Below are 26737 nucleotides of genomic sequence, written 5' to 3'. Positions count from 1 at the left end.
GACATTCAGAGATGACGCATTTTATATGTTATTTCACCATTTTTCCAGATTAATTTGTTACATCCACGTTGCATCACTGTTTTAACAAAATCTTTCCAAAACATAAAAGGCGTTGCTCATGGCTTGCGCCATCTTAGAGGTGGATCCAATTTGTGTTTTCAAAGACACAAAAAAATCCAAAAATTAATCTAGGCATTTCAAACACGCTTTTTTTTGGTTTTCACCATCAGCCGTACATTTCAAGCACCTGTGCCCTCATGACAATAACCACCACATCTTTAATATCCTGGATCAGAAAAATTCATTGTCTGTGTGTCGACTCACTTTGAGGTTCTTGGGCTGCTGCCGGAGCTCCAGCACATGCTTGCGGTGGAGCTCACGCTCGCGCCGGTTGTTGTACTCAATCTGGTTCTCCAGCTCGGTCTGGTGCTGCAGGCGGATCAGGTCCATCCGAAGCTTCTGCAGGATCTTCAGCTGCCTGTGCTCCAGTTCCTGCATGGACTCGTCGTGGCGGATCAGCATGGCGTGCTCCATCTCTTTCTGGGTCTTCTTCTTGTTCAGCTCCTAAGGAGGAGAGGGAGGGAAGATGGATGACTTGCAGTAGGTGCTATTGATTAATGCTGTTAATTCAGGATGTGACATTCACATTTTCACATGTAGAAATCAATTTGCCTCTTTGTTTGTTTCAGGATTAGAACATTGGCTGCCATTATCAACAGCTGGATAAATCAATAAATATCTCTCATTCATTTGTTTAAACACTTCCTTTTTCCATTAACCAAAGCATTAAAACTATCATGTAATCGTGACTCAGAGTTTTGTGTATTTTCCCACAGAAAGCTTTTAGACCTTCTAAGAATTCCTCCAGATTTACACAACAGCTTTTCAGATTGTGACATTGTTGCTTCACTCTGTAATAATCTTCTTAAAGTTAATAGGAAACACTTCACAGAGCTAAAGAACAATGGGAGTAATTACTAGGACACACTAATGAGAAAAATATTTTGGTGTTGTAATCACATTGGGCCTGTTCATAACAACTAATCAACAGGGGCTTTACTTCAATGTTTTTGTGAACTTGAGTTGTACATTTAAACATTTTGTACATTAAATGTCCAACCAAGTCAATTGATCATTTATGCATTTTTAAGGATGTACGTCCACCTCACCTCTCGGATCTGCTCCTGCTCCAAGTCGTGCCTCTTTATCATGACTTTGCGCTTGAAGGCGCGGCAGTTCCTGTCGTAGAAAACTCTCTGCTGGGCCAGGAGGTGGGCCTCCTCCTCGGCCTGGGAATGCTGCATGTTCTCCTTGTGCTTGGACAGACGTTCCTGCTTCTCCTTCTTGGGTGTGCTGTGGTCTTCGTTCATCTCCTGAGGAGGGGTGAGAGGTCAAAGCAGAAGAATTGAGTGTGAGAGGAGCACAAGGCTGTTAAATTGAACTGTGATTGGTAGGTAAATCTGACATTTTGGGTGGGTAATTTATCCGTTATTGAAGTTTTATTTGTCTTCATGTATAACAGTTTAACTGGTAAAATAAAGACAATGGCTGGTAAGTTTAGGACTATCCATTACAGAGCTGTAACTATTAATCAATTAGTTGTCAACTATTAAATTAATCACTAACTATTTTGCTAATCGATTAATCAAGGAAATAAATGATGGATTAATCGACAATGAAAATAATTGTTAGTTGCAGCTCTAATCCATTATGGGCAGTGGGTGAGGAACTATCTAGTTTGAGATATTAAAACCAGTGGATAGAAAAGCAAATATAGTGTAAACTAGCAGAAAATGTCCAAACGATGTATTACAAATGCATGTTTTGAATGTGAAAATAAAAAAGCCTCAATAAATACTGCTTGAATAAAGAATATTGTTCACAATATCAAAGTGTTTGTAGTGAGAGCATATGGCCAACTCAAATTGACCTTCTGTCTGGAACTACAGATGACTTTCATAGCCAGAGGAGGGTTGAAAAATACATTTCTGCCACATCTCTCCCTCCTCAGTACGAGTTCTCTTTCTCTTTCATGGGCTTTAAGGTAATCTACAACTCGAGCTAATGCACTTAACACATGAGCCTGATCCCCGTTCTCTGTGGTGTCTAATTCCGTTATAGCCCCTCAGTTGGTGGGAAATATCTCTCCCTGCCAGCGATGCTTTCTTTTAACTGTGCTGACCTAATTTTGGTCACTTATCTTGTAACTGAAAACACAGTGTATCACACTCCCAGCCCACAGGAGGATTCTCTGGACTCCATTTGAAGGTTGTGGAGGCACACTAACGCTGCGCTGTGCGTATGGATTTGTCAGTTTCCTTGTTTGTGTGAATATACATGTGTAGGTACACAGCGAGTAGGCCGAGTGACTCATCACAACTTCCAAGAAGACCACTTTTGGTGGTACTGAATGTGCATGTTTGTGTGGAGGAGGGCTGATTCGACAGTAAACAGCATACAGCACAGGACCATGTGTCACAAACGAGAGAGGCGTACAAAGGAGCTCGCCTGAGGAGGGAAAAGGAAACAAACAAACGCAGGCACACCTCCTTAATCTTCTCCTTGCAGAGTTTGTACTGCTTCTTTTGATTATCCAGAAAGGTGGTCAGCTCCTTCTTCTGTTGGGCCACGATCTGCTGCTGGAACTTTTTCTCATCCGCCTGCGCCGTCTTCATCTGGGGGATGAAACGGGAGGGAAACAGGAGCAAGGGACTGTTAGCTTAGCATGGAGCCGAATACAGACTTCAGTGAACAAATAAAGACATATACTAACTAGGGGTGTACAATACCACCTAAAATATACAGTATATCGAGTTAAATTATCAGATTGACCTAGTAAAATAGAAATACTATAAAAATACTATACTCCTTGAAAATAACTAAACTGAAACGATATTGCCTGGATAAAAAAAGCTAATAAAAATAAAATAAAAATGAACATAAATTCATTTCAGTTTTTGTCTTTTTAGCTATTATATATCAATACCGAAAAAAAGGAGACGGCATTAATTTTTGTCAACTCTTATAGATGGCGCTATGCCGCAATTTCTTCACATCGGACACTAATGTAGCTCAAAGATTAAACATTATGGCCATTCCTGTTCAGTTCTCCAACCATGTATTTTGTATGTATATGTAGCTATATGCTTCTGAGACATTATAGCTGGCCCCAACAAAAACAAACTAAAATGTAATATATAAAAACGGAAAGTAAACCTTTCTGAAAAGCTGAAAATAAACTAAAAATTTGCAAACACACTCTGAAAACTAACTAAAACTAAACTAATATAAAATAAAATAAAAACAAATTAAAAATTCAAAACTATTATAACCCTTGTTCACGTAAACTGTAACAGGCATTTTTAACAACATTTTATCAACAAAAAGGACATCTGTTAATCAAGAAAATTATCTACAGATTAATGACAATGAAAATAATTGTAAGTTGCAGCTCTGAATCTCATGTTGGCTAAGTTTTTATATGCTTGTCATGTATATTTTAATGTAGTACGACCAGTTAAAGACACTGGACTGATTGGTTGGTTGAACTTTTTTATGTTATTGGCTCTTGTAGCTAATGTCAGTTTGTAGACATTTAAAGGAGATTGCAATATGAGCAAATTTAGGTGCTTTGGATAAAAGTATCCAATCCAAAAATGGAAGATGTAATTACTAAAACAACCCATTTTCAGACCATGTTTTCTGCTGTAAGCCAAACTCTAGCAACGTATTAATTTAGCTGAGTGACATGTCACTCACATGTGACATTGTGTGTTTAAGTAGCTGTTCAAGGGGTGCAAGCTGGTCTACATGAACAGATATACTATCTCCCTGGCTGGTCTGCCACGCTGCGTGCTAATCACGGAGATATGCAGCTTGTTTTTCAGAGCGTGACATTCTGTGACCCACTTCTGGCCTTGTGTTTCATCTTATGTATCATTGGGTGGCAGCAGTGCGTTAAGTCGTACCAAAACTTTCCGTGGCATTCAATGTAAGACTAATGCTGGAGCTTCGTGGTTCAAAATGATCAACAAACTTTCCTCCAGCAGCTATAGCATCATTATAACTTCAACATCATGCCCTCCCGTCTTTCCAAAGCAGACCTTATCGCCCAGCCAACTGTTGCATGGTACATGTAGGCCGCTGGGATCACCTGTGAAATAACTTAGGGGTTACTGCACTCATGTATCCACTCATGTCCTATAACCTCATAAATCCCACCTCCTTCTCAGAATGCACGGCGTGGCGCTTGGCCAGCTTCTCCAGCTCGATGTAGGCGTTGTTGGCCTGCGTCTCCACCTCCTTCTGCAGCTTGAGCCGGTGCTCGTCCATCTCGGCCTTCAGCTTGTTCTCCAGGGCGATCAGCTGCTTCTGGTGTTGCCGCCGCATGCGCTTGTAGCCCGACATCTGCTCCCGCAGCTCGCTCTCCTGCTCATGCTCGTGGATCTGCTTGGTCACCTGTGGAGAAAGAGAGAAGTTAGGAGATGGAGAGTGCCCTGATATCTGAGAAAAAAACAAATTATTTAACAAATATGCAACAGTTTATTAAAATATAGGGGGCATCCAAACAGCAACGCTTGACATGTCACCTGCCCTTTGTAAATATTGATTTATCCGAGTTATCTTTTCCAAGAAGAACTGAAACAGAATTCATTCAATACTGTAAAGCATCACAGTTCAGCTGCCACTGTAACACTTGTCAGTTTTACAGAGGCAAGAAAGAAGCTTAAACCACTGATAGGTAACTACGACCTTAAAAATAAGAAATACTTTGAAATCCCTTCAGATGATCTAGAGCCCAACAAAAGCTCTTTCATCTGACCATCGCACACACAGTCACTGCACTGATCAGGCAACCATAAAGGATCTAAAATGTGTTTAAGTCAGATGGAGCAAGAAAAAGAAAATGTACAACAATTTTAACATTTACATACTATATTTAATCTAAGACAAGGACCACACTGGCAGGTCTTAACAGCAATATCACCCATCATTTTTTAGCAAAACCTGACAACACCGGACACACCAACCTGAGGACAGAAAGGGTTCTCCACGTCTAGGTAGTACTCGCTCCGCATCTTCTCATAACTTCCACCTGAACTCCTCAGGCCAAACATGATGGCGACTTTAGCCAAGTGCACCAGCATCCAGGAACCTTGTGCAGCATCCTATGCCCGATAGAACCCTGCCTGCGCTCCGATGCCACCCTGAGACCCACCCTTACTGGACGACGACCCCCCACTTCCCCTCCCTTCTCCTTGGTTCGTGCCCTGGGCACGCAGCGGCCAAGGCAGGCGTGTGAACTGTGAATGAGGCAGGCCGACCGCGCGGGCCAACAAGAGCACAGAGCGGCTCTTTAGTTGGGCTAACGCTAAGCGGCGGACAGCAGGTGGGTCACATGAATACCTCATTGAGAAAGAGTGAGAGAAGTTGGAGAGGGGGGGGTTAGAGACGAGCAGGCAGAGAGCTGAGGGGAGGGGGGGGTGGTTGCAAAGGAGAGACAGCAGATGGAGAGTGACTGGGAGAGAGTTAGAGGAAAAAATGGAAATAATGAGAAGTAAAATAAGAGCAGCTAGAGGAGAAAATGTTATGGGGGGGGGGGGCTTGGTGTGGAAATAGGTGGAGGTTTAGCTCCCCCCACTCCTTAATCTGAGCTGAATCAATACCCCACTGTAACAGCAGCTCCCAATCCTAGTCACTTGCTTCGCTGCCACCCCGCATGCTGCCACAAAGGACCAAGTCACGTCATGTGACGGCCTCTTTCACACAAGGCTCAGGGAGGGAAAGGAGATCATATTCAGGGAGAGGAGGAGGGGATCGGGGGGGCATGCAGGCTAAAGGTGAATGTTCCAATGAGATCAGTGGGAATTAAGCAGCTGAACTTAGTTATTTTGCTAATGTGGCAGTTCTTGTTGAATAGAGGAATTGCTGTGCTGGTGGTTGTTGATGTGACTGATCGGTGTAATAACAAATAAGTGGGGCGAGCACGCACAAATTGTCTTCTTGTCTACAATAGACCACTTAGACTCTAGTGCTGTGTATTGGCAAGAATCTGGCTATACGATACGATACGTATCATTATACAGGGGTAACGATTCAGTATATTGCGATATATTGAGATGCTGTAAACCAGGCGATATTTTGATTGTGATTTTTTTAATTCTATTTTAGGAAAACTGTCATAAAGAACTAAGCAGAAATACATCATTTTAGAATAGGCAAAAACTAAAAATGTATACCCCAAACTGCATGTGATTAACATAAAGTGGGCATGTATGTGAAGGGGAGACTTGTGGGTACATTTCATTCACATATCTTGAGGTCAGAGGTCAAGGGACCCCTTTGAAAATGGCCCAATGCCAGTTTTTCCTCGCCAAAATTTAGTGTAACTTTGGAGCATTATTTAGCCTCCTTCACAACAAGCTAGTATGACATGGTTGGTACTAACAGATTCCTTATGTTTTCTAGTTTCATATGATGCCAGTATCTACCGCCTCGCTATCAACTCCAAAATATTGAATAGTGCTTGGGTCCGACGGCGGGCCATCAGATTTTTAAGAGGTTAATAAAAAATCAATACAGTGTTTTGGAGAATCGACAGTACAGTATCGCACAACATAACACCTCCTCCTAACATACAGCGAGTGAGCGAACTCTCGCCAATGAAGTGCAAAATTTTTTCCAGATATACTGCGAGCAATGTCAGTCTCTATTACATAGAGAGCATGATATTGATTAACTGTCAGCGTTGATTTTTACCAGTGAAAATAGGCTGGAGGTGTGCGAAACTTTGCATAAACAGAGCCAGGGCAAAAACTGAAACAATATGATACTCATGTGTATCAACATTTTCTTACACCCATATTAGACACACGTGTGTGTCACGTACTTATAAAGAGCTTTGATAAATGTAAATATAAAGGGAATGAGTAGTTTGTCTATGATTTGAGTAAGAACCCTTTAATAGAGCAAGTCAAGGCTGTTTTCCTGACAGAATTCAGCGCTGCAAAGAAGACATTCAATTTGCTGAAAATGGACGATGCTCTGCAGAACATAAAATAAAATAATTTCAACTAATTTAATTAACTGACATTAAAATATTTTCAATGATACAAGAGAGCAGCTCTTTTATACATCTCATATTTTATTGGAGAGTAGAAGACTTGCAAGACTGTTCTTCCTTATTACATTAAAAGGGTCTTTGTCGGGTACGAGAGAGAAGAAGAAGACATGGCTGTACTTTGAATGTTGCTACAGATGTATAGTGACATATGGTGAAGTCATTTGGCTAAAGAGGGGAAGCAAAAAGCCTTTACAGACCTTCTTTATTGTCCTGTTTTCCTGTAGATGCACAAATGTGGGGGGCTCTGCATTTGTCATTCTGTAGTCTGTTTGGGTCTCAAAAGCAAAGGAAGTGCATCTGGTTTAAACACAACCTCTGACATTTACATAAGAAACACGTCTTTTAATTATTTTCTGCTACATAAAAACACAGCAGATACCAATAAAGCATATTGCTGCTCTGTTGTTGACGTGCTGTTTTTTTACAACCTGCAACCGAGAGCTGAGGATGAGTCAAGCGGGAGATGAGGTGAAATATCTTACAACGATGTCGTCTCTCACGCAGCCTAACAGTTACTTCATCTGACCTATAATAACCCCCTCCGTCTCACTCGCTAGTTATGTCTCACATTGTTCTACTTCTCGCTTAACATCCATCTCTTTCTACCGTTTCCCTCCCTCCTCATCCTTTTCCCTTTCCTTACATCTCCCTTGATGATTTTTCATCCTGCTCTCCTCTTTATTTTCCTCTTTTCTTGTCATCTCCACATCCTCTTCTTCAGTTTTATCCCTTCCTTTTCTCTCGTTCTTCTTCTCTCTCCATGTTTTCCCACCTCTACGCTTCATGTCACCTCTGCCTCTCTCTCCTTGTACTTCTTTGACAGTCCAGATTTCAATCTGCACTGCTCTTTTGTCTCACCTCTTGTTTGTTTATCTGTCCTTCTCAACCCCCTGATATCTGACGTCTGTGTCCTGTCCTCCACCACGTCTTTACCTCACCCAGCCACCTCAATTCATTCACTCTTTAATCTCTCCATCACTATGATTTCCTCCTTTGTCTTTTTTCGAAGTATGAGCACATTTCATACCCACTCAAGAATTTGCATACTTGTTTTTGAGGATGCAACTTATTACTGGTGGTATTTATTTCTCTCTTTTCCTGTTCTCCATCTCCCTCTCTCTCCCTTCTCTGGCGATCCATCACCCGTCACCATCTGGACCCCCCGTTCTCCTCTCTCCCTCTCTCTCTCTTTGTCTACCTGCTGATTCCAGTCTCAGCGAGTCGAGGCCAATCTGAGGACGTCTGCACTCGGCAGAAAGAGATGATGTCATCCCTCTTTCAGCGCCGGCGGGCAGGACCGGCGCTATCACACGACACAGATACTGTGGTTTACTCGTAGCCGCCTCTTTTCAAGACAGGCAGCCTCGGTTACACAGAGCTGCCGACACAGTGTGTGCCACCTCAGCTGCTTACATCTCTGAGGTATTTTAGTTTGAATTTAATCCACAAAGTTAGAACTCTGTAGTGTGCCGACTATATTTCTGTGACGTTAAAGTGATTCTAAGTATAATTAATGAGTTGGGGAGAGGGAAGGATTGCTTTCTTTTTAGGTTAAATGTATGTGAGGAGAGGACATTGGATACAATTACCTGTCTTTTGTGCATAAGAACAAATTTCCTTAACTTTAAGGTTACATATCCGGTAACCCCTGTTCTCGGATAACACAAGGGTGACATCTCACCAGAAGACACTTCTTGTGTAAAGCGAGGAAGAGCTGGACTTTTTGTCACCATACTCCGTCAGCGGAAGAACGAAATCTGTCTCCCGAGCTAGCACCAGGTTTGCCATTTCTCATTTTAAGGACGCTTGCTGTAGCTAGCTTGAGAAAGGCAGACAGGAAAGTTTGGCAAAACTTTTTTTTTTACAGCTATATGGACTTAGCTAGTAGCTGGCTTGTGTCACCTGGCTTGGTGGCAGTTAGATAATCCTAAATATACTCAATACTCAATCAGTACATTCTGCATACTGCCTACTAAATTAACGATTAAGTATGATATTACCAGCAGACTGTTCACACCGAAGTGTACTCAAGCAAGACGTATCAAATGACTGACGGTCGGTCTCACCCCGCCAGCGTGACGGGGGGTCGCAAGGAGACATTGCTTTGTTTTAAGGTGTTACAAGTCAACAACTTTGGGAACCACTGAGGACTTCTGAGGACAATGGTGAGAGTGTTTCCGAGAGTGAGACACATGTTTAAAAGGGAGCTGACATAATGCTATCCATGTTTAGTTAGGTGTCCTCGGAAGGAAAAGTCCATTAGTGTAGGAATGCAATCATCAATAGGTGCATTAGGAAGGATTATTTTTATTCATTGTCTCATTTGCGAATTTTATAGCTTCTGTTTTTTGAGGACCAACTTCACTGTGGCATGTTTTTATTTCAAACCTTCACTGGAGTTGCAGCTGGACTGAATCTTACAGCTCCTATGGATGATGACCATGAATTTAAGAGTAACAAAAGAGTCATTTTCAGTAGCGTGCAGGAATACAGATAACGGCGACCTGTGGTCTTTAAAAAAAACCCACAGTGCTGGACTATCCGTGGCTCCCGCTCTGATCGAGGACAGTATTAGGACAAAGACACATCTTCTGTGCTCATGTTCTCTCGCGTCTGGTTTAAGACCTGACAGCAGAAGGGACTCACAATTAAAACCACTGGGTCATGGATGGGTAAACACACACACACACGCATAGACACTCACATACGCTTACACACAACAACACAACTACTTACTAGTTACTAGAGCCGGTTTCCATGACAACAGACAGGGAGGGAGAGAGAGAGAGAGAGAGAGAGAGAAAGAGAGACATGGAGAAAAAGAGAGAGAGAGAAAGAAAGAGAGAAGTCCACCCCCTTTAACCCAGAATGTAGAGTCACATCTGAGAATGATGTATTATCAAGTGCAGGAGAAGAAGAAATAAAGGAGAGGGCGGAGGCAGGGGAGTGGTAAATGTGAAGCGTAGTATAAGAGGAGAAAACAAAAGGAGTGAGGTGAATGAGAGGGAAGACGGCCGAGAAATACAGACAAAGAGCAAGGAAGAGGTAAAAACCAGAAGATGGGCAGACGGGAAGAGAAATAGACTAAATATCAATAGGTGGATCCACAAAGGAAAGACAGGTCTAGGCATTTTAAAACATCAGTTTGTTCCAGCATGGACCCACATCACATTTCTTCAGCGTGGAGACATTACATCACATCCAGACTCGACCGCCACATTCGCAGACAGGTTTTAACAGAGAGAAACAAAAGTATGCCCCGTATGCTGCTAAGGTGTAAACACAACACTCTGAGAAGGAGAAGGATTTTGGCTTATTGGTATTTAAAGCAACAAAACTTTCAAGGTGAGTGTTGCACAAATGAATGACCCTGAGACAGTGGGCAACCTCCAGGGTCTGAAAAGTGAAGCCAATGCAGAAGTGGCTTAAACCTGCATTCTTTCTAACAGCCAGCAGGGGGCGGCTCCTCTGGTTGCAAGAATAAGTCTGATTGTATAGAAGTCTATGAGAAAATGACCCTACTTCTCACTTGATTTATTACCTCAGTAAACATTGTCAACATGAGTTTATGGTCTCAATCGCTAGTTTCAAGTCCTCTTCAATACAGGATGATGTTCATTTAGTGAATTATGGTCCCATTTAGAGTCAAATAGACCATAAAGCAGGGGATGCTTTAGGGCGTGGCTACCTTGTGATTGATAGGTCGCTACCACAGCGGAGTCCGGTCTGGGAGTTGTCCGCGTTTTCATCTTACAACTTTAAAGCATTCACAGTGTGTTTTCAGTTCAAAAAAGTTAATTATAACCTTTTTGGTCGCCTGAAAATGTCTTATTCAGCATTCGATTGTACTTAGCTCCACCCTCTCGTGTCACTTCTGGTTGCAAAAAACCAACATGGCAACGGCCAAAATGCCGAACTCAAGGCAGTCCACAAACCAATGGGTGACGTCACGGTAACTACGTCCACTTCTTATATACAGTCTATGCCCTGACACTCTTAAAGGTAGGGTTGGTAATCTTCAAAAACATTTATTTGTTATACTTCTTGAAATTTTCCTCACATCCTTACAACAATCAATAAATAAAATGCTCTGACAAAAAAAAAAAAGAAAAAAAAATCTGGTATTGGTGGCTGTCGCAGGACTGTAATAAGAACGTCCAATCATTTCATTTGGCCCGAATGTAATGATTGGCCGGGCTACCTGCTTGTCTACCTGCACAGTTTTCCAGAAGCTGCTAGCTTGACATCTGTGAGTAATAATAATAGCCATATTTGTTGTTTACGTTCATTATGATAATTGTGGAGAAGTGGCTATGGAGGGAGGCCTGAAGGGACGGGCTGTCAGCGTTGCCGACTTGGCTTCTCGTTAGATTTAGTGACTTTTGGAGCTAGTGCTGCTAGCTACTTTCATTGGAAAAGAGTTGGCAACACTGGGCTGGGTTTTTCAGTTGGATACTTTTAAAAATCTAGCATACTCTTTCTAGTTTCTCAAGATTACCAACCCTAGCTTTAACAGAGATAAAAAGCATGTTTCTGGATCTCAAAAAGAGAAAGGAGTAGAAAATAGTTTTGCTAAACTTACCAGTGAGGCTGATTTTATGGTGGCAAAGCGTCCCTGGTTCTTGTAGTTTTGGGCCTGGCTGCTCTTGTCGGAGGAGGACGGCCTAAGCCCTTGTCGGGGGTCCCTGTGAATGCCATCGTCCCAGTTGTACTGATGGTCCTGCTAGATGGACAGCAATGAGAAATGCAAACTGAGCACAAGTCATCCATTAAATCACAGAGTTGTCTTCTTTAAAAAAATAAATAAAACAACAACAAATGGCACTGACGTGAACGAGGTAAAAAAATGAAGGTGCACTTCACAGTTTTTAACTCACTAAAAACTGTGCCAGTGTCTGTGACTTTTAAATAACAAAATTCCCCATTGATTTTAATCGTACGACATTGAAACTTCAAAAGGAATCTTCAGCATTTGCTAAAACTGTGTCAACTGTAACCTTGCAAAACATGATGAAATGCCAAACACTCAACCCCTCCCCTCCATTAAAACTGATTTTCAGGAACCAGGGGACCAAAGAGTTGATTCATGAGAGGAGGGAACTTCATCAGCATCTGAAAACAATATGTGTCACTTGCATTTGTTCTCAGCTCAGCCCCCTGAACTTGAAACAGCACATTGGCTGTCTGTTCATAAAGTGACATCCTTATTCATGCACTGTCAAAACACAAAGAGCAGATGAAGAAAGAGAATGAAAGAGCAGTGACAGCCCTCTCTTCACAGATGTTTAAGTCACATGAGAATGTCAGGCATTGTGGTGACCTGTGTGTACTGAATGTATGTGTGTGTGTGTGTGTGTGTATGTGTGTGTGTGTGTGTGTGTGTGTGTGTGTGTGTGTGCGTGTGTGTGTGTGTGTGTGTGTGTGTGTGTGTGTGTGTGTGTGTGCAGGATGACAGAGCTGTAAGTGGGGAGTGTGTGCTGCTTGTCGACATGTGTACACAGCCTTTGTTCTCGGAGTGTGAACGGTGTTCGCGATGAACTTGAAGCGGTCTGCCAAACAGTGAGGACTGTGTTGATGGTTTCCATGGTTTCAAATGGGCGGTAAAGGGGGGGGAGGGATTACGCATACACTTGAAAATAGTAAGAGAAACCCAGAGGATGTTTGCACGGAGCTATGTTTCCTTTCCATTTTGGAGTGCACAGTTACAGAGGAAGTGATTGTTCTAGTAGCATTGCATGTGATGATTATGCTTGCTGTGTTTTTATGTACTCACTTAGGATGCTTTCACAAGCCATAGTCTGTTTGGTTCGTCTGAATCAGAGAGAAATCGCTACTTTTGGTTCGTTTTCTATTAAGTCTGGTTCAGTTTCACAGTGCACAAATTAAAGCAGAGCAAATAAAAAAAATAATTTGCTGAAGGCCGTGTACGAAGTAGCAAATTTATCTTTTTTCGTCTCGAGAGCTGCCACTCCTATGCAGGGAATCGCAGACTTTGATATATTGCTGTCGAAGTGTTTTCACTTTCACTCGGCACTGATCGACTGTGTGTACGAATCCCTTCTCCTCGAACGACTTTATAAACGTCACTATTTTTGTGGACTTTATTTATCATATTCTGTATGCTCTCTTCGACCAAAATGTCAAGCAAACATCAGACTTCACCACCTCTCGCAAGCAGTCTCGGACCGGTTGTTTTGGTCCGCACCAGAGTACAATTACTGTGTTCACAACTGCCCAAACAAACCGCACCAGGGGTTGATTAAAGCTGACTAAATGTTGGCTTGTGAAAGCGCCCTTAGAAACCTGGGTACATGGCATTTCGACAAAAGTGTTTACTACTGCAAAAGTACTACTTAAATCAAATTAGAGGACAGTTATTGGGGAGGTAAAAAGTTGTTCTTGTCTGTAATCAGGCTTTTGCTCCACCAAGGAGGAATTCATTTTTGCTGGTGCTTATTCATTTGTCTCTATATATCAGAAGGACATCTCAAAAACCTGAATTGAACTCAATGGAATTTGGTGGACAGATGGGCCTCGCGTGAATGAACAACAGATTGGACTTTTGTGGTGATCCGGATTTGAGATTTCAGCCATTTAGATATTTTTCTTTTTTGTCATGATGAAACACTAATCCTTAAGTATGGGAATCAGATTAACTGGACATGTGGAAACATTGTGGAGTAGGTCAGCTAATTTGAAAAAATTGACTTGGTACAAAACCAAACAAAAACATATTTGTGTTTGGGAGGAAAATAAACACAAAATCAGGATTACAAATTGGTGTGATGCTGATCTTTGGTTGCAATCATAGGTGTTGACATCATGAGTGTTCGGGAACTCGAGCACCTATTGGCAACTTTGAGGGAAATCATACTGTGAGGTGACCATATTGGAAGCATAGCAGAGTTTTAACTGTGAGCTAAACTTGTGTCAATTCCTATATTAAACTCTCTTGGTGTCCTAACAAGTCCCCTTTAGGTTCTGACCACTCAGTGGGTTCATAATGATATAAAAGTGCATCATTTGGCATCTCCATGTAAACCGCTGCCATCTAAACCAACAGTAATTGGCTTTAAGGGTGCTTTCACACTTATCACTGTTTGTTTCGGTTAAAGTTCCGTTCATTTGGGCTGGTGTGAAAGCTGTCAATCGAGCCCTGGGGTGGATAAAGCAACCAAACCGAGACCACTTGAAAAGGGGGTGTTGGTCTGCTTGTCTCTGGTGCGCTTTGTTTGCTATGTGACAGCATACACAGGGTTTCATGATAGCAGATCGGGATTTTAGCATGACCTCAAAAGCTAAACTACTAATATATCCATCTGCTGATCGTGAAATCTGTTCAGGAAGCAATCCTATTGATCTGTATTTAAGGCCATGTATAGAAGCATGTCAACGCAGGTATTTTCCCTGATTAATAGGTCAAAAACTGTTGAAAATGAGTTGCTTGTATCCCATCATTAACTCCATTAAAGAGTGTATGACAGCGATCCCACAGTAATACGTCTCATGCACGTGTCTATGCACTTTGCGATTAATCGCATTAACTTTGACAGCCCTAATATTTTGTTCAGTGTGTAGTGTTTTTGTCTCTGCTGACTGAAGGGCGGTTTGGACAGGATCAGAAAACTAAATGCTCAATTTCAAATGTAGTTTTCAACCAATAACAACTTCCAAGGTGTGGAATTGTCGTGAACGGTGACTCTGTGCTATAACAATTTTTTTCATCTGTCACTCAGCCCTAAATCCTCACCACCTCACTCCCACCATCCAACACTTCACCCCTGACTTGTACCTTCTTGGTGTGTGGGGAGGACTCCAGGGTGCTGCTGTAGTCCTGGGGGTGCATCATAGTCATGTCGGAGCAGCTGTCCTCCTGCACCTCCTGCATGCTGTTCACGCTGCTGCTCTGGCTGCCCGTGCTGACCGAGGTGCTGGGGATGGAGTGGTTGCTGCCCAGGCTGTTCATCTTACAGCTGGCTGCCTCGCTGTCCTGCAAGTCAACATCCACACACACACACACACATAAATTCATAAACACATGCTTCCAAAAATGAACACTCAAGAGTCATGATATTATACACAGATGCAACTATACACACACGTGTCCTTCACCCCCAATATGCACAATCGTATACAGTCACCTCAATACAAGGAACAACTAATGACCTCTAGATTGCATTACAGTCAAAGTCATGCTAAATTGACTATTAACTTCAAATTGCACGGATGTGTAAGTGTGTATTTTTCACCTGTGTCAATTCTAATGTTAATGCACATCTGTATGCCTGAGATGTGTTCAGATTAGAAGGCCACTTGAGTGTGTGTACATGATAGATAAATGGCATCAAGCTGCAAAGCTTTTAGGTGCAGCAGACAATTCAGTTAAGTCTGCAGTAACAGACTATATTAGGATGTTATAATCTGTCTTCCAACTGTCGCCGAAACCAGAAAACGAGGTTTGGGACTGCAGTTTTTTTTCAGTAAAGCCGTCAGCGGCGTCTTGTTGCAGCGAGGTCTGGTGGCTGCTCTGAATTGCGCTGCGTGGTGTAGGATGACACCGCTGTGGCTGCTGGCTGCCCATGCCTGTTCATGCTGCCTCAGGCCAGGTCAACTAAGGGACATTTCATCTCAATGTCAGGCTGCCGGTGGAAGGCTGCAGTTTGTTGTGATGTAAAAGTGCCGGACTGCTTGTGAGCCACCATAAACTGTATTTCTGTGTTCTAACCAAACTTCATCAGTTTATAAGACCACTTTGGACAAAAGTACAGTATCCAGTTCCTCCCTCTTCATCACTTCTGACAAACTATCCTGTCCTCACCCTTTGTGCTGTGAATCTGAGCTCCAAGAGTCCTGCATGTTGACCCAATAAAGTGAAAAACTCCCTCACTGCAGTGAAAGACAGGTGCTAAATTACAATAAGAAATTGATGCAGTAGAGCTGAAAAAGATAAGTCCATTAATTGATGAACTTATCATCCAACAATTTTAATAATGGGTTAATTGTTTCGGTCATTTTTCAAGTGTCAAGTGTAAAAAAATTGTTCCAGCTTCTCAAATGTAAAGATTTGATGATTTTCTCTGTTTAATATCATTATGAACTCAATGTGTTTGTGGTTGAAGATGTCAACTTGTGCTCTTGGAAATTGTGATGGGCATTTGTCAATATTTTCAGATATTTCATAGACCAAACAATTAATCGATGAATCTAGAAAATAATTAGGATTAATTGATAATAAAAACATCATTAGCTGCAGCCCTACACTGCTGTATGTATCCAACTGTTGCTTTTTAGCCGACTACCAGGTTATTATTCATCTCTGTTGTCGCTGTTGGCTGTATTATTGTTTCTGCTGCTGTTCCCTGTGAATATACACTGGAGACTTGTAATGTGTTTTATACAAAAGTTTCTTTCTGTGATAGTAAATCTGAATTTAATTTGGTTTTACACAAAATCCATAAACAAATAAAACTACAGACTTCCCTTTCAGGTGAAAGTTAGAGAATTGTGAACATAATGGCGCTCAACTGATTTCATGTTTTTAACCCCTTGTTCTTCACCCGTCTCCCTCCTCGTTACTCCAGACAAAGTCTATAATTCTCATCTCTGTATTATTTCTTTCCCACTGATCTTTTACATGAACCCTTCCCTCCTCCCTCTCCCTTTTCTTCCCACCTCCTCCTCCCTCTCCCTTTTCCTCCCACCTCCTCCTCCTCCTGGCTGTCTCCCATGGGTCCGTTGTGTTTCTCTTGGTAGAGGATCTTCTTCATCTTGCGGTACTGCAGGTTGTCCAGCTCACGCACCGCATTCTTGGTCCTCTGGATGAGGTCGATGAGAATGTGCGGCGAGCGTTCCCGACGCACAAAATCATGCTGGACAGAGAAGAAGAGGGAGAAAGTGAGTTAGTTGGTTGGTTGGGTGAGAAGTTATTTAAAGACGGCCAGAAGGAGGGAACAACTTTTTTTAGAAATTTAAAAATAGTGTTTTTTAAAGTGATGTTTCAACTTCAGCCTTCATACCAGAAAATGTGTCTGTGTGTATTGTGTTTTTCCAAAGTTTTCCCAAGAAGATGTTTGTTTCAGACTACATGTTACAATTTAAATCAATTTAATGTATTAATTAAAATATTAATAGCAAAGAATAAACATTTATTTCATAAGATGAGTTGCTTCTCAGTGAAAACATCTCATAGCTGCAGGACCTTTTTACATGGTCTGTTCTTAAAGATCTTATAAATTATATTTAAAGGACATCTAATTTTACACTTTAGGACTGTGCTGCCTTCAACTGTATTATTTCAACGAGCACCATAACTGTGACCGTCACTAGAGGGCGCCTGTAGGTTGCTCTGCCCATCCTGGGAGTCCCAGCACTCTTCATCCTCTCTAGTACACTAACTGAACACATGGGATGTGTGCAAGATCGTCCATAAAATCGATTTTCATAAACACTCTTAATCCTTTTCATTCCAATAAATAATGTATTAACTGTATTTGCCTTGGTTAATGACAGCTTCAAATAAATTATACAACCGTTGAGTCACATGCAGATAATTAATTGAGAGGTTTCCGTCTTTTAATCTGAATATTTATGTTTTCTCTAGTAGCATTCAAGGGAAGAGTCGTAATATAATTAAGTATACTGGACCCCATTGTATACACACTCGATATTAGCAACCTAAATGTTCTGACCAAAAGAAAGTCAAAGTCCTACAGCAAGAAAGTTAAATCCCTGTAAAATTGAAATTACTAATGAAAACATGATTATTTAATGATATTTTGTAATACAGTTTTACACTAAACTGATTGGTGAAGCTGTGATCAGCTTTACTGTAAGGAACTGACCTTTCTGTAATTTGATGGAGGTGTATTTTGGTGTAGGTCGGGGCATTATGCATTTATGTAATTATTTATTCTGTGTTACATAACCTAGCAGGTCATAGTGTGTGTGTGGGGCTGGTGGGGGTCGGGTAAGAATGAGGTGGTGAAGATGTTTTTTAAATTGTATGTACTTTTTTAGCAATTAACTGTACTGAAACTGTACTTTCAGGATGAAAATAAAAATAAGACACATCTCTCCCCTGCGCTTCCACCCACTCCACCACACACACATATTCACACCTCCCCTGAGTCACTCTCATTCATAAAATATTGTGTGGCTGAAATGTATGCAACCTTGGAGTACAGGACTAAAATATATATACACTGTATAAAAATATTTTTAGGTCTATTTCCAGCTCTCTGTCTCTGCACACCCTCCTCTCCATGTGACAGATGCTGGTGTAATGGGTTAGTCAGGACACGGGGGAATGACATCACGCTCTGAAAATAGAGATGGGAGTGATTTGTCCCGATTTCTGACGGACCTACAGCAGAGTGTGGGTGGTTGGCCACCCCCGTCCCATCGACCAGCCAGAAGTTATCTCCCAGATTCTTCCTCATTAGAAGGTTAGTGTTAAGAAGAAGCGACAGCATCTTCAGTCCCTGAATGTACACTGTAACATCACCAGCTTCCTCTACCAGAAGTACTTATTCATCCTACAGATTTACTCCGTTAGGTATCATCATTTTGTGATGTTAAATGCAGTTTATCACATATTATTATTCAATTTTGCTTTATATATTGAGATGATTATTTATGTGTATATGTGATAAACATTAAGTTCATTATTTAAGTTACAGAAAGGGGTGGGACCTCATAAGTGTTTGCTTCTGCCTACTCCTTTTCAAACACATGTTTATTTATTTTTGAGCTGTCAAAGTCAACGCGATAATGACGCGTTAACGCAAATTTGTTTTAACCAAACTAATTTCTCTAACGCATAAACGCAACTGTGGCTCTGTTTTAAAACTAGTGAAGATACTGGTATCATATGAAACTAAAAAACCTAAGGAATCCATTGGTACCAACCACGCCATGCTAGCTTGTCGCAGAGGAGGTTGAATAATGCTCCAAACTTATGCAAAATTTTGGCGAGGAAAAACTGGCATGGCCATCTTCAAAGGGGTCCCTTGACCTCTGACCTCAAGATATGTGAATGAAAAAAAAGGGGTTCTATGGGTACCCACGAGTCTCCCCTTTACAGACATGCCCACTTTATGATAATTACATGCAGTTTGGGGCAGTCATAGTCAAGTCAGCACACTGACAGCTGTTGTTGCCTGTGTTGGGCTTGAGTTTGCCATGTTATGATTTAAGCACTTTATAATGCTAAATTCAGTACCTGTGAGGGTTTCTGGACAATATTTGTCATTGTTTTGTATTGTTAATTGATTTCCAATAATAGATATATACATACATTTGCGTAAAGCAATCATATTTGTCCACTCCCATGTTGATAAGAGTATTAAATACTAAGCAAATCTCCCTTTAAGGTTAATTTTGAACAGATCAATTTTAATATTTTAATCGATTGTCAGCCCTAATTTGAACACATCCTCTTGTGCTATGGGAAACTGTTTGGGGAAACTCTGGTGTTGCTCTGGAAATATCACTGAGGTTTACTCGTTAATTTATGGGATTAAAAAAACATTCCCCCGGAAACCAAACAACCCAGAGCTATTTTTAACTGTTCAACTGTACATGTTTTGCTTAAACGGTGGGTACTTATGGGAGCAGGTCATTGAGAGGTTAATTCATTATTTGTATAATTAATATTACTCTGAATGAAGTATACAGGGAGTGAGAGTGTTTAACCTGAAGCCAGAACACTGATAGCTCAAGGCCCCCAGATTAGTGACCTGATTTCCCCTTTAAAGAGCTTGGAGGGGTGTGTGCCTGTGTGTATGCGTGTGCCTGTGTGTATGTGTGTGTGTGTGTGTGTGTGTGTGTGTGTGTGTGTGTGTGTGTGTATGCACACTGAAAGAAACAGTGATTTTGTGTGTCTGAGAAGAGAAAGTGGGGTATTAATCATAAGCTAACATCCCACCCCCCAAGCCTTCACTATAAAGCAGCCCTTTCGACACTGATCCCAAGTCTGTTTGGTACTTATCCCTCTTTAAGGGTTTTTCGGCCAGGATTTGGGTCAGGGGTGTTGGGAAGAGTGAATTCCAGTCTACAGGTCGATCCCATCCAGACCCCCTTATTTAACCGCCACCTAACCTCACACCCTCCCTCAGGTGGGGTAGGTGTGAAAACTCCTGCTCGAGCTCCCGCGCTGTTGAGTGTGATCACCAAGAACATAAAACTCTTAGTGGGCCAATAGGATTACCTGTTGGTCACACAAACAAAAAGATCAACCCCTCAATTACAGGGAAACACAATGAACATACACGGATTAACACTGTGTAGGTTCATTGTGTTGTAGTGGGGTGTTGTTGGGCAAAGTCATTATAAAGGTTGAATTGCCGCTGCATTTCCATTTTATAATCCTTACTTTATGGGATATTTTTCCTTTTATTTGACAGATGACAGTGGAGAGTGACAGAAAGAGAGGGAGGGAGGGTGACATGTAACAACATAGTCTAAATTTAGACTGAGTCGACCTTATAATAAGATCTGTTTGTAAAAAGTTGTATAAAAAAAAAAAAGAATGGGGCACCCCTTTCGTGTTTAGAGCATTGTTAATTTTGGCAGCTATTTTAGATTTAGTCTTAGCCTTAAGACAAAAATGATTAATGATTATCAAAATGTTTTGGTCCAGTTTTAGTCGCCGAAAGGTCATTTGATTTTAGTCAAAATGTTTTCTCTATTAATTTTGTCGGCTTTTTAAATTTGTATTTAATCTTAGTCCTGTTTAGTCATTTTAGTCAAATTCTTTTCACATAAAATTTTATCTTATCATTATCTGATGAAAAACACAGGTTGAATGATTAAGAATGCAGCTTTGCAGTTAGTTGGAGTCGTCCTGACTGTGCTCATTAATGATGCACAGTTCAGTCGCACCCACTGGTCCGTTATGAGAGCCAATTCGCCCACCTAACATGTAAAAATATGCATTACTCAACCACCCGAACCCGACCCACAAACCGCCAACTTTATGCATTAAAGTAGCACAATTGTCAGGACTGAGATGTGAGACAAGAAGGACAGAGACGGACTGAGCGCCGCCGCTGCAGCATGTTGTGTGTTTGAGACAGAGAGAGAGAGTGAAAGAAGGTGACAAAAATAAAGAGAGGTTTTGGTTTTATGTTTTTAAACTACATTTTAGTCTCGTCTTTTGTCATCAACCATATTGCATGTTTGATATCGTCACTGTTAGTGTTTAATGACGTCGGTACGTCTCGTCATCGTCTCGTCTTAGTCATGGAAAAAAAAGGTCGTTGAGGAACATATTTCGTCTTAGTTTTCATTAACAAAATTAACATTGGTTTAGAGGCAAAATGTATGCATGGACAAAAATTGTTTTGTTCTTCCTTGATTTGCAATGGATTGTTTGTTGAGTTTTGTCTTGTTTTAAATATTAGTGTATTGTAGTGTATTTATTTTGACAACCAAGGCCAAGTATATATGTGGTGATGACGAGCTGTTGGACTTTGTTGAAGAAATAATAAAGAAACTGTTGATAAGAAAAACAGTGGGGCACCCTGGTGGCGGGTTTAAGGCACAAAACAGGAACCCCAAGGCCGTCTTTTGTTACATACCCTTCCCTATTTCTCTCTCCCGCTCCTCATTTCCTGTCATCTCTCTACTGTCCAACTATCAATAAAAGGCATAAAATGCCAAAAACTGATGTGAAAGCAGCAAATACTGTACACGCAGCTCTATGGAGCCCTAAAGGACCATGGCTACGAGGCACGGCACAGGAAGCAGAGTTACAACAAAGAAGGAAAAAAATAGATAAAGAATAAGCAATTCTCAGCGGGGTGCTTGATTCCTGGGCTTGAAGAAGACACCGTGTATATGCTTGCGTATTAGGGAGTCGTGGGTGGGTGGGAGTGACTCATCCACATGGCTCAGAGACTGACTGAGACAGGAAGTGAGGTCACAGCTGGGGGGATTACAGAGGAAGCCCACTCACTCTTAGCAGCTCCCCTGACGAGGGTCTGTCCTGAGGAATTTTCAGTAGGCAGTAGTCGACAAAGCTCCGGAAGGGGTCAGACCTGGGTGAGGAGAACAGTGAGATGGAGGTCAACGATTCCCCTTTGTCGTCTAATTTATTTAAATAACTTAAGCAGAAATAGCAGTGACAATCTGATAATAGGCTGCCTTCAGCCACACCTTACCCTCAATGACTGCTTAATGTGATGAGTAATCTCTTCTTCTGTGTTTATCATATCAATGAATTAAACCAGAACAATCCTATGTAATCTCTGACGGCAGCCACGTATATGAACCATATATGGATTATGTAAATATGTGGAGCAATAAACATATAGGCCACTGGAGCTGTGGAACACCGTGCCACTGACTCTGATCTAAAAATATGCTCATGATAACAGAGTATATGTAACACCATGTGTTTGGGTTGCTGCTATGGATTGATAACATTAAAGTAAAATGCGGTGCTATCCATGGTCATTGTAGGGTCAGTAAGTGCACCTATCCACCATCTCGCTACATCTAACGTCCTCTGTGGTTAGCCGAGGTCCATGAGTGCACTTGTATGTCATGCCAGGGTGTGTACAGTACATTGTGGCCTTGTGTGTGTGTGTGTACAATATGTCTCTACTAGTCTCATCTGGCGGGATGATGCTAACGCCTCGGGCCGCTGGAGCTCCTCCAAAAATACCACAACCCCGCGCCGCCCCACACAATCGCTCGCCTCAGCACGATGCTAGAAACCAACGCTAATTTCACAACTCGATGCAGTCATAGGCAGCCAAATTCTAACTTAAAAGACTCCCCCTGCTTCATGTTTCTGATGACAGAGCCCGTGATGTATGCTCTCTTTTAAAAGGTGTAAAAACGAACACTATTGTTATTTAATTGAGAGCCTGGGTGGAAGATTCATGAAGGCCACTGATGCCTTCGGGCTGCTCTGAGGCAGGTAGAGAACAACATTCAGCCTCTCGCCTCGGCTGTGCTGAAGATTCTTGCAACATATGACAAGGAGCAAACACCGACACGACTCTGCATGCTTAGGACCACACAAACTTCACTTTCATACCATGGTGGTGATAGCATAAAAGAAGAACACAAAGGTAAATTAAAGGGAGAACATCAAACAAAGGGTTAATAATTGATGAGGGTTGTTTCCCCCATGAGGATCGCACCTCACATGCAAAGTGTGAGTGGTGGCTAGAGCAACTTAGAGAAATGGTTGAATATTTGCTGCTTTTTTTGCCAATTTGCATCACCTACTTCTCTATACATTTATACTATATATTTATCCTCTTTTCTGATGTGTGAAATATTTTTACCTAATTTCGTATTAAATTCCTGCATTCATAATCTCCAGGTTTGTGCAAGCTCATACATACATTACATGTGCATGTAAAATAATTATGAGGATGGAATATTTACTGCTTAGTTGAGTATACATAACATGAATTAGCTATAGTATGGTGGCTAGTGTAGAGTATACAGTAAGTAAGTTAATATTCATGCTCTAGCTAGCCCAAATAACTTGTTTAGAAAATAATTAAAAGGTGACTTTGGTATTTTTCAACCTGGACCATATTTTCCCACGTTTTTGTGTCTAAGTGACTAATAGGGACTACAATTTTTGAAATTGGTCCAGTATTGAGGGAGAACGCTGTAACCAACAGCCACGAAACAAGCTGTGAGGGCAATTGAGCAGAGTTAATGTAACGTTACGTTCACTAAAAGTTCTTGTTTTTGCCACAGACAGGCTCAGATTGTTATTATAAGTGTCTTACAACATTATGGAAGGGACCCTACAGAGAATTTTTTCTTACCTTTCTCTTGATCCGGTCTGTTTGTTATTGTGTCCAAATCCCGCTCAAGGAGAAGTCTCGTTGTGAAATCTGAATATCCGTATACTCTGGCTCAAATAAATATGGGCGGCATCAAATTCAAATACCTCATCCACATTGTGTAAATCTTCTAAATATTCAGCCATGACATTGAAAATCTTTTAGAGAACACTAAGCTACGCTTTCTGTACTCCAACACAACAAACTCTGCCCGACCGACACTCACGTTTCCTCCATGGATGTGTTCCACTATTCCACAGTTGTCTTCCGGCAACACGTCACCTCATCAGATTTCACAACGAGACTTCTCCTTGAGCGAGACTCTTTCCATAATGTCCGACACTTATAATAACAATCAGAGCCTATCATGGCAAAAACAAGCACGTTTAGTGGACGTAAATGACGCTGCCAGCTTGCCCCAATAGGATTACATTGCAGCCCGTGAGCAGCTGCCGTCTGCAGCGTTCTCCCTCAATACTGGACCAATTTCTGAAATGATTGTCGCTATTAGTCAGTTAGACACAAAAACATGGGAAACTAGGTTGAAAAATACTGAAGTTATCCTTTAATCTTCCTAAAATTGAGCAACAATGAACATTATTGATGTTATGAATATGTTTTTTTGACATAACTATTTAAAAACAGAACGAATCAGTTGTATTTATTTTATACAAAAAGCATATCCAAAGACACAGAGACGATCAGTATCAGCTGAAATCAGCAACCTCACATGCAGTTTCTGAATTTATGAGGTGAACTAAACATGAAAATGTCATAATTCATGATGATATCCAGTAGTACAACTAGTCTTAGCTGGAAAAAAAAGGTGCACTTCAACACTGTGAGTGAGATGTTGCAAAGATACAGAAAATAGCTGTTCAAAACCTGCTGGCCTAAATTAAATTGCTTAAAGTTTTTTGATGTCTGGAAGGACAGTCTCTAGAGAATCTATTAAGCTGTGAGGCTGAGAGCAGCATAAAGTATTGGCTGTTTTCCCATAATACATTTAGAACAGTGTGTCTGTGTACAAAGAAACATCCTACTTAGTATGGCAAACACAAGATGATGTGAGTTTTAACTACTAGAATAATATTAGTATAATCACGCTGCTTTGTTTTGATGTTGATATACATTAAAACACTCCTTATAGCCCAGCAGGAATGATGTGGGTGTTTACATAGTGATACTTTGGTAGAGGTTTCCCAGATAATTACATAAGAGACTTAGAGTGTGACCTTGCGCAAGGCCTGTTGCAGGGATCATAGGTCGTGCAGATTAACACGGGGATGTCTTACCCTCACTGAGCTCAGATCGGATTGAGCTTCAATATTCACAGTTGAGTGGAAGTATTGTGTCAGCAGTTTCACTGGATTTTCTTGGTTTGTGGACAATTTTTTAGTTCAATTAAAACACCATTTTTTCTTTTACATTTTGTAGAATGTCAATTTGAATTATCACATATTGGACAGCACTCTGCAAAGACTGCATTTTTAATTAAAAGGATAAAAACAAACATCAAAAACAAACTGAATGGTAATATTTGGGGGGGGGGGTGTTTTCAACTCACCACTCATTGGACTGTAGCGTGGGAGAGTCGTTCTGTGCGATGTGATATAAGGCACTCATGGCATTCATGTTGAACAAGGGTGGTTTGCGCTCCGCTAAAATAAGAAAAGATGGCAGATAAAGATGGAGAAGAGTGACGTTTCAGTGCCAACATTTTCAGAATCACCAATCAGCTTCTCCTTGAATGAGACAGATTCAAAGTCTCAAAAACATGCGGGAAGAAATGAGATGTATTTTTTTTGTCCTCCTGTTTCACAAATAATTTTAATCAACTTAAATCTGTTGAATTTTTTAATTTTAAGCGCCTATAAATGCATTATTTGACCAGCAGGTGGATGGATGCTCACCCAGTTCAATACAGGTGATCCCCAGGGACCAGATGTCCACCTTCCCCTCGTACTGACCCTCGTCCATGGCTAGGATCACTTCTGGGGCCATCCTGAGGACAGAGAGAGACGCACATGCAAATGCGCACACATGCATAGTTTATTAAGTATGGGGGAAAAAATCCATGAAAATGTTATAATCTGCTAAGCCTCTCAGAGCTTTTAAAGACTCTGGTATGCTGTGATAGCAGCTCAGTTTTAGGAAAATATGTGTTTCTGTAAACGTGGAGTGTGACTACTTGTGTGTGTGTGTGTGCTGTTGGCATTTAGCATCATGAGAGTTCATCACTGGTCCAGCTGTTTATGTGATGATTTCCTTCACCATCAAAGCTGCATGAAGTGTGTGAGTGAGTATTATGGTGGGTACGGTAGAGCTGATGATTTCTATATGAGTCAAAAAACAGAGGACATTACAGTAGCTTCTGTAACAATATCTAATGGATAGGTTCATGTCTCAGGACAGCTTAAATCCTTTTCAGACTGGTGTGCAAGAGAGAGCGCCGTCACAGCTGGAGAACACGGTGGGTTGAAAACTCATCTAACTAAAATGGAAGAAGTCTCTGTCAGTCTGTCTGTCCTTCGAGTTTCTCGACAACTATTCATCCGATCAACTTCACACTCGGCGGGTGTATTGCTGAGGAACCAAAGAAGTACAGTGTTGAGTGTGAAGTTGTTTGGATGATTGGTTCTCGAGAAAGCTGCAAGCAGCAATACCAGAGGGCAGAGATAGGTGCTCATTCAGACATATAACCCCAGAAAAAATCCTATAATTTATGGAGGTTGTCAAAAAAAAAAAAAAATCACTGACAGCACAGCATGAAGAACTCACACACTGCAAAAACAAACAA

The 26737-nt window shown here is 41.3% G+C and overlaps 1 protein-coding gene across 7 annotated transcripts in view; it reads right to left on the bottom strand.

Moving 5' to 3' along the window:
• Positions 1-26737, bottom strand: part of taok3a (TAO kinase 3a) — a 78612-nt gene that overhangs the window by 7436 nt on the left and 44439 nt on the right. For 5 of the 7 annotated variants that reach the window (XM_037777052.1, XM_037777055.1, XM_037777054.1 and 2 more), the window contains 10 exons: positions 25851-25942; positions 25505-25598; positions 22080-22161; positions 16825-16992; positions 14916-15113; positions 11706-11846; positions 4222-4458; positions 2547-2675; positions 1170-1373; positions 325-564 (listed from right to left, as the gene is read on the bottom strand). In XM_037777052.1, coding sequence (XP_037632980.1) covers positions 325-564; positions 1170-1373; positions 2547-2675; positions 4222-4458; positions 11706-11846; positions 14916-15113; positions 16825-16992; positions 22080-22161; positions 25505-25598; positions 25851-25942 — 1585 coding nt within the window. Of the gene's footprint in view, positions 1-324; positions 565-1169; positions 1374-2546; positions 2676-4221; positions 4459-5030; positions 5198-11705; positions 11847-14915; positions 15114-16824; positions 16993-22079; positions 22162-25504; positions 25599-25850; positions 25943-26737 lie in introns of those variants that run through there. The other 2 variants (XM_037777056.1, XM_037777059.1) reach the window with 2 other exon arrangements.

Source organism: Sebastes umbrosus, chromosome 8, assembly GCF_015220745.1.
Source record: "Sebastes umbrosus isolate fSebUmb1 chromosome 8, fSebUmb1.pri, whole genome shotgun sequence".
Taxonomy (NCBI): domain Eukaryota; kingdom Metazoa; phylum Chordata; class Actinopteri; order Perciformes; family Sebastidae; genus Sebastes; species Sebastes umbrosus.
Note: the sequence above shows the minus strand (reverse complement) of the source record. Positions and strands in the feature narration are given on the sequence as shown.